Raw genomic sequence first — 8,775 nt, forward strand, 5'->3', positions numbered from 1 at the left:
ATGTCTACCTCCAACAACCCCACTACCACTGGCAACCTCCAAGGCCATGGATTGGCTCATGTCCGTGTCCCCGATGACGCCAACATCGCCGTCTGGAACATTCTTTGCCGTGGTAAAGAACTTCCCTCCCCTCATTGTATCCACCAACTCTAACCATACCATCTCCTTAGGCCCTTTCACCATCGACATCGCCGCCGAGTCCAGTACACCAGAAGCCAATCCCGCTCGCCCCCAGTTCCTCAAAGGCATCACTTTCAACGCCGAAAAAGAAGATGAATGGAGAAACACCGTCCTTCCCTACGTCCGCCTCTTGACTTTCACCGTCGCCTCTACCACAGACACCTACTTTATCGGCGATATGCTGCAAACTCTTCCAGATATCGACAAGAACATACTCAAAGTCGACATGAACGGCTTTCACTGGTTCTCTGGTATCACCGACAATCGCTCGTCAAACCCATATCTCGCTCTCGCTTCAAGTCTGCCTGAGCTGCAAGAAATGGCTTTCACTCTGCATACGTCGACGGTTACAGATTCGATGTTCGGTGAGAGGCAACTTCAAGAGTTAGAACGGGTGGATCCTGAGAGGGCTAAGAGAAGGGTGACGAGGTCGGTTGCGGATATTGTTCGAAAGTACGGGATGAAATCCATCTTCGACAACAAGTCCCTGAAGTACCTCCGTCTGATATACATCAAGAGCGACATGGTGGCCGCCTACACTGTCGATGGTAACCCCGAGAATGTCATCGCGGGTATCAAGAATTGGTTACTACAGGGTTTCAGGAACCAAGGCCAGGAGGTTGTGGTGGAGCTTTCACGTGCGACTTGATTCATGTGGAGGATTTGGTGTATGATAGTATATATTATGGAAGTGTGATACCATGAAGACCTCTTGGCTTCTTCATAAATATAGAGGTGGAAATAAATAAACACAGTCTGCTATGCCCCAACGCCTTTTGGCTCCGATGTGATGACAGGAGGAAATGTTTTGTATACCCGCAGACATATGTGCAAAGAAATGAACTCGTCACCCCAGTATCATTATGTATATGTCCAGTTCTGTGCCTATCGCGATACGGTGTTTATCGCGTCATCGTCATCGTCGTCCTCTATGTCTCCTCCTCGTGCGGTATCCTCGTACAGGCTCTTGAACCAGCTTCCTTGGCGGTCCAACAGCTTGTGCGGGCAGCCGTACTCGACGAGCTGGCCTTTGTTCATGACGACGACCTTGTCGAAGTCGAGTATGGTGTCGAGTTTATGCGCAACGGTAATGAGGGTGTGGTGTGGGAAGCGGGAGCGAAGAAGGCGTTGGACGTGGGCGTCGCTTGCAGCATCGAGACTAAGCGTCGTTGTTAGTATTGAGAGTGTGATGGAATGTGCGATGACTTACTTGCTGGTGGCCTCGTCCATGACGACCACGGTGGACTTGTCCTTCTTGAGCATGGCGCGCGCTAAGCAGAAGAGCTGGCGCTGTCCGTGCGAGAAGTGGAGGTCTTCAACCTCGACATCTAGCGGATGCGCGTACTTGTCGACATCGCCCTTGGACACAATGATGTCCCAGAGCTGGACGTCTTTCAGCGCGGCCATAATGGCCTTGTCATTCGACTCTCTCAAAGGATCGGCGTTAAGGCGGATCGAGCCGGGCAGTAGGTAAGCGTCCTGAGGTAGGCCGATGAGGCGACTGCGGATGGTTTGACGAGGAATGCGGGTAAGAGGTACGGAGTCGATGGTAATGCTGCCAGACGAGAGCTCGACCATGCGGAAGAGTGAGAGCACTAGCGACGACTTTCCACTACCGGTGCGACCAACGATGGCGACCTTCTCACCAGGGTTGATGGAGAGTGAGAAGTTTGAGATGACAGGCTCACCGGGTCGGTGGTATGCTTCAATGCTTCTGAACTCGATCTTGCCCGCGCTTGGCCAGTTGGAAGCGGGAATGTGATCTTCGCTCTCATGGTCTTCCGCGATGGCATCGGTGGTGAAGTTCTTGATCCTAGCCACACTTCCGATGTGTGTTTCTAGCTGAGTCCAGAAGGAGATGAGCAGCTTGATACTTTGAGAGAAGAGTACGACGTTCAGTAGTGCAACACCGACATATCCAGCGCTGAGCTTTCCCTTCAGTGTGACGACGAGGACGATGAGAATGGTGGCAACAGCCGCAACGACGAGGTCCAAGACAAGCGTCAGCCATCGTTGTGCCGCGAAGAGAAGGTAGAAGGGACGCTGGCTGCGGTCAAGCAGCGCCTTGGCTTTCTCTTCGACGAAACTCTGCCATCCAAAGGCACGAATAGTCGCCAAGCCTTCCAGTATCTCGTTGAACTGAGTGTAGAGCGGCGACTTGGCTTCTAGATCGAGGAAGCGGAGTTGACGCGACGTGCGCAAGTAAAACTTTTGTACGAAGAAGACTGCGACAATGACGACAGGGAATGAGATCGCTGCGTAGGGAGCCGCGACGGCGATGAGAACCATCTGTCCAATGACCAGAACGAAAGTGGCAAAGGTGTTCAGTGCAGCGACTGGCAGCTCCATGTCGATCAACATAAGATCTTGGCTGAAGCGATTGAGCGTCACTCCGGTATCGGTGGTGGAGAAGAAGGACATGGGCGATGCGAGCACTGTATCCAGCAGCTTCTTGTGGAATGTGACACCGGAACGAGGCACCATCGTGATAATGAGCTGCCAGCAACTGACCATGAGGAAGAAGAGAGCAAGCCCACCAAGCATGGCGTAGATGCCCAGCCAGTAACCGAGTCGCTCGTTGGGGTGGTTCTCGTTGTACTCCGCCCACATCTTCACCCAAACTGTTGGGAACGAGATACCGAAGATGAAGATGACAATGGAAATGATGAAGATGATCGTCGGGATCCAGCCCACAGTGCTGATGTAGTAGAGGTAGATGGCTGTGTCTCCAGTGCGGCGGTTCGCTTCCGCTTGGACGTCGTCCTCTGTGAGCTGGGCGTCGGTGACTTGACGCTCAGTGTATCGTGGCGGCTCTTCGTAGATGTGCTTCTCTGGGCGGTAATCCCAGTCGGCGCGTCCGAGATCAAAGCCTGATACATAGCCTCCTGACTTATTTAACTTCTCGAAGGGGCCTTGTTCCGAGATGCTACCGTTGCTGTCGAGAGAGACGATATGATCACAATAGGGTAGACGTTTGGCTGATGAGGATGCAACAAGAACAGTGGTTCTGCATCGCTTCAATAGCCCCTCATAGCCGAAGAGGCTGTGCCAGATGCGGTTCTCGGTCTGGCCATCGAGACCGCTAAGGCAGTCATCGAGGATGATGATGTCTTTTTGGGCGTAGACTGCCCTGGCAAGCGCCTGGAAATGTACAGTGGTTAGTAATGTCCAATCATGAAAAGAGGGGTGAGTGTTGGTGTGTCTTACAATTCGTTGGCTCTGGCCTCCGCTCAATGCGATACCCTTGCTGCCGATCTCGGTTTGATCACCCTGGGGTAATTGCCGGAGGTCTTCATCTAACGCGCAGCTCCGAACAACCGATGAGTACCACCGATGATCGAATACTGCTGCACCGATAATGCTCTCCTGCACTGTGCCGTTCACATGCCATGGGGTTTGGTCGCACAAGGCGATCCGCAGGGAAGACACCTGCAGGGAGCCACCCATGACGGGCAGCTCTCCTAACACAGCTTTGAGCAGGGTTGACTTACCACACCCTACCGGTCCCACGACCATGGTAATCTTCCCGCGTGGGACGATCATGTCGATATCCTGCAAGGTACCAGAGGGCTGCTTGACCGGGTCCCATCCGAAGTAGCCGTTCTCAATCACGATAGCCTGAGAGCCGAGCGCGCTGAACTCCTTTACTTCAACAGAGCCGCGGCTCTTTTGAGAAGTTTCGGATCCCTTGATCGACTCACCTGCAAACAACGACGTTGTGCTGCCACCATAGATGGAAGGGAATCTGCGCTGCTCATTTCTCGGAGCTAGTGTCAAGAAATCCTGGATTCTCTTGAACGACCCCACACCTCCCATGAGCGAGGAAAGTGCCATGATGAGAGACCCTAGAGGCTCAGTGAGGAGTGTAAACAGCGAGAGGGAAGTGAAGACGGTGGCGGTGTCCAGTGTGCTTTGGCCGTCGCTGTTTTGTGCGATGACTGAGAAGACGGCGAACGCCAAGATGGGTGACACGATTGGCGAGATGTAAGCTATCGGAAGTCAGTGAATGAGGGGAATTTGTGCATGATACAGAACTTACAGAACCCCATAGTCCAGATGAGGAGCTTCCTGAACTTCTTGGAGATATTGAGCTCATCGACTCGGAGCTTCTGAAGATCATCTCGTAACACTTCAGTGAGACCGCCCATCTTGACACCCTTCATTGAGTTGAGCATAGCGTTAGTCGCTGCGATACGCCGTTCTATACCTTCGAGCCAAAGTGCTTGACGTTGCATTACCAAGCTGGTGGCTGCTATCGAGCCGAGCAATGAGAGAACAGCAACGCCGATAGGAATAGCGCATGCTGCGCCGAGCTGTCGCTCCAGAAGATACATCGCAAGGGTGATTTCAAGAGTATTGGACCATATCTCGTGGCCAGTCTCCATACCGGTAACAATGCGCTCAACATCAGCGCTCATGAGCGTGATAGAAGACGCAGCGTCCACATCCGTCAATGTGACTTCTGTCGCTTTGTTGTATAGCATCGAAATGAGACCGCCTCGCATTTGGGTGATGAATCGGAACGTTAGATGCATGTACTGGCCGGTAGAAACCTGCAGGGTTGATTAGTGCAGCTGTCCACGACACGTTATCCCGGTTGTATACTGACTGCGATACCGATGAAGACAATGATGTATGCGCCGATGAGTCCGTAACCGATGTTTGAAGTTTGCGCCGTGTCTTCTTCTTGGGAGAAGAGGACTGCCCTTTCGATCAAGAAGGGTTGGCAAAAGTTGAAGGCGATCAAGAAAAGTCTGGGTGGCACGACTGCCAATATAGACCATTTCAGGTTTCTCAGTGTCATTCCGAAGAGAGAGTGGGTACCGATGTTTTTGACTATGAGCTCTAGCATTAGCGGGTGTGCGGGAAATGTTCAGACGTGATTATGACCTACCTCTTGCCCATGATGATCCAAGCAAATGATGCAAGTAGTCGGCTCGTAGGTGTTTGTCCAATTGAAAAAGGTCTTCGATGTTCAACGTAGTTGAGTATCCTTTTTTGAACAGCGAGTTCAGCCACCAGAAAGTCGCTCGCTTGTACATGCCACTGGTAGCCTCCGGGGGATTGTTGGCGAAGTCCGGCAGAAGGTGTCGGCGCTTGTCTCTTGCTTCCACTATAGCAAGGAAAACCTTCAGTCCCAGGCGGGGTCCAAAGACGGTGGCAACATGCTCAAGCTCTGGGGTGAGTCCGTAGCTGCGGGAACGTTCGATGTCGAATATGCTGGTAAAGAGGAGGTATACTGTGAGGAGGAATGATGGGCGAATGGTTCGCATATGCTCTACGTATGAGAGACATCCTAGCAATAATGCGCCCACGAAACTGATGGCAGCGGAAGGGAGTTCAGCACGACTGTTGCGGACTTGTCGGTTCGACCAAACAACAAGAAGGGCGAGTTCGAAGCCAGTGAAGACGGCCCATGCTATCTGTGGTGTAATGGTCAGATACCTGAGTGTTGAGCTCGCGATGAAGTACATACCAGTTTAGTGTATAACAAGGTAGACCTAGAGACCTTGGTCTCCTTCCACCACAGTTGGTAGATCCTGAATGGAGCAATAGCTATCAACAGAGATAGAGGTATGATGGAGAGAAAGATCTCTGAAAAGAGAAGAGTAAAGTCGAACCCGCCACGGCACTCCGCGCCAGCGTAGGGACCAAAGGTGTCGTCCGTCAAGGCGCAATTGCGATCCATACTTGTTGCCATTATGGGCGAGAACCAACTCGTCGACGTTGTTTAGCAATGTAGATGGTGCATCGAGGGAGGCATATAGGGAAGGGACTCTTGATACTATGAGAACCCCGAGAACCCCACAAACGCTTGAGTAGTTCCAATCCCTATGTTGATCATGTGGACGGGTGGCAGGGTGATTATTTCTTTGCTTCCCTGCGTCAGTGTTTCTGACTACTCGCGGCGACGGCTTGGACAAGGCGGTAGCATGTTTGAAGATCTTTTCAGACCAATGCTCCGCAATGCCACACAGACACACACCTTTTCTCATCCCCAAGAGCTACTAGTAGCGCCTTACGTATTAATTATGAGCTGAACACGGCTTTCAATCGCCATCTTGATGGCATGATATCGAGTTGGCTGGCTGAGAGCATCGTCATCTTGCACTAAAGCAGATAGCTTGCAGACCCGGAAAGTGATGGTGGAGAATATACCGGTAGTAGGGTGCGTGACTGGCATCTCATAACCTGGTACGGATTTGGTGCATGCAGGTTGCATGCGTCGTGTTGTACACTGTTTGAATGGACAGGGGCATCGCATGGTGCTTGGATTTGGATTAGCCCTGGGTTCCACCCGAATTAGCAGCAACGACAAGCGCCCCTCCCATCACCCTGCGCTTAAAACAGTGTGGTCGGCGGCCCGGGAAGAGAATCCTTAACCTTAATTACTCTACCACGGTGTCACCTTGGCACAGCCGTAGCGCCTGTTTCGTGGCTTGTGGCTTGGAGATCGGCGCTGTCATGCCGACGATCGCACCCGAAAGGCCGTAGCAGGTAGCGCGGCGACATTGCTGTTGGTTCACCGTGCTCTAAACTAGGGGTGTTGAAAACGTTTGACAGCGGTGTCCTTTCCTATTTTAGCTGTGTTGAGCGCCAAAATAGGACATGTCAAGAAGGAGGGATTATGGCTTCCGAAAAAGGCGAAGACATCGCTTACGGCCGTTCATCGGCCCTTTAGTCGTCGTGAAGTGCAAAGTAGCCTGAACTGCTAACGACGGAGGAGCTACTCCTTGACGAGAATGCCATTGATACCCCAGGTGTAAAGATGATGTAACAGTCCACTCTCATTGATCCTTGAGTTCTCGTATGCGGGTCATGTGCAACACTGGCTGTCCGAGGCGCACCTGCGTACTGGATAAATTCAAGTACGGGAGTCAAAATGCAACCCACGTCATCACATAGACGTTTTCCTGTGCATGGAGGCGCGTTCGTGCAGTCTGATTGATCGAGATCGAAACCTCCGCCACCGTGAGGAGAGTGATAGTGAACACGGACCGGTCAATCAAGGATGGTGTAATCCAACAATTAGGCTGGTGACGCGGCAATTATCCAGACGGAAACGGTGTTGATCACCTCAAACACAGACACTCACGTGCTGAGACATGGAGTGGTTACGGTACCAATCACTGTTATAGACTCGCCAACCCGCCAATGTACAGGCTCATGGTCACTCGCACGAAGACTTCAAGTTCGATCGCGAAGCCTAGGAGACTTCAGGCGCGAGAACGAAGCCCTGAAATGGGTACAGTAGGACGCGATGAACTCTGTCAGTGATCGACTGTTCGTAGGCGAAGCTTGATTTCTCGTGGACCGAATAACGGAGTAGCCTCTTTGTTATGACGAGTGATTCGTCAAGATTGCGGACTTGAATACCGGCGGAGTGCCAAATCGGTTTCCGAGGAGGTGAAGAAAACAGGCTGAAGGGATTGGTGTCGACGAGCGAAAGGCAGATGGCTGAGCTTGTGTAACGTGACCGCAAAAACGGCACCAGGTTCATGGCAGTGCCGATGTAGGTCCCCATGTTGTTTGGTAGCTTCATTGCACTTGAGTGATGATCGATGCAACGCCGATCGCATACGTTTTGATCGGCCGGTACAGCTCGCGATGAACACTCCAAAGGGGACCGGAAGATTCCACTACTAGCTTAGAGCTGCAAGCGTTTCCACAGGTGAAGTTCATGGCTTGCGCAGCTCGTACGGGTAATATCAGATTTCTGGGGTACCTGCAGCCATGTTCATATGTCTTGGACCGCTGTCTACCCCACAATAGCAGCTGAATACGACGAGGCTGAGCTCCTGTCAAGCAAATTGACGACCGCTAGGCAGATGAGTTTCGCCGAGACCTGCTGGATAGTGGCGACAGCATGCAGTGGATGCGCGTTTGTTCACGTGCTCGTGTTCCGCGGATGACAAAGGTAGTTCGACAGATGGTACGACGTATGCTGACAGTCCTGAAAAGGCATGATCAGTTGCAGGGAAGCCGCACATGAGGATTGAGCTGCCCTAGGATGGGAGTACCGGCTGCCTGGTAACCAGCGGTAGGAGCCGGATAATCCTCATCCGACGTCGACTACCTAGACCATGTCTAACTATCAGGAGCGGGACCTTGGAAAGTGCTGTGCGCCTTAGAGATGGATCCATCCCACCATCACAGTGTGGGTCTTGAGGGCGTGCTTCGCGGGAGCGGCAGGCGAGACTTCTTGGAGCGTGATGGCGGCGGGTTCAAAAGCCGTTCCGGATATGCACACATGGGAAATGAGAAAGTGGAAGGTGGCGTACAAAGAAAACCATACAGTAGCGCGACTGACAGCGGAACGTGAATCGTAGTCACGGCACCGTGTCATGGAAGCGGCGGAAGCTTCGGGAACTGAGGCTGATGGTGGCAGACTGTTGAACGTGGCAGCGTGAGGCGAGATGCCCGTTGGGCAGCTGACCGGTGACAGCTGGCGGCAAGCTCGTGGGTGCCGTATGCAGACGCATGCCAATGTAGGGAGGCTTGAAGTACGGGCAGCGAAACTCGCGCCGGGGCAGCGCTGAGGCGGAGAAGAGCATCCGATGGCGCTTGGAGCTAGACCAAGGCTTTTTGCAGCCT

The 8,775-nt window shown here is 52.6% G+C and overlaps 2 protein-coding genes across 2 annotated transcripts; one reads left to right on the forward strand and one right to left on the reverse strand.

Annotated features, from left to right (window-relative positions):
- On the forward strand, positions 1 to 829 carry J4E78_005719 (uncharacterized protein; the record flags this gene model as incomplete). Its single annotated transcript, XM_049366335.1, has 2 exons — positions 1 to 112; positions 171 to 829. The coding sequence occupies 2 exons, from the start codon at positions 1 to 3 to the stop codon at positions 827 to 829; spliced, it is 771 nt and encodes a 256-aa protein (XP_049222061.1).
- A 236-nt stretch (positions 830 to 1,065) lies between these two features.
- On the reverse strand, positions 1,066 to 5,869 carry J4E78_005720 (uncharacterized protein; the record flags this gene model as incomplete). The annotated part of the gene is made up of 7 exons (XM_049366336.1): positions 1,066 to 1,339; positions 1,391 to 3,321; positions 3,388 to 4,169; positions 4,220 to 4,733; positions 4,790 to 5,016; positions 5,075 to 5,603; positions 5,657 to 5,869. The coding sequence occupies 7 exons, from the start codon at positions 5,867 to 5,869 to the stop codon at positions 1,066 to 1,068; spliced, it is 4,470 nt and encodes a 1,489-aa protein (XP_049222062.1).
- Positions 5,870 to 8,775: the final 2,906 nt, after the last annotated feature.

Source organism: Alternaria triticimaculans (assembly GCF_023758025.1).
Source record: "Alternaria triticimaculans strain BMP 0046 chromosome Unknown scaffold_7, whole genome shotgun sequence".
Lineage (NCBI taxonomy): Eukaryota > Fungi > Ascomycota > Dothideomycetes > Pleosporales > Pleosporaceae > Alternaria > Alternaria triticimaculans.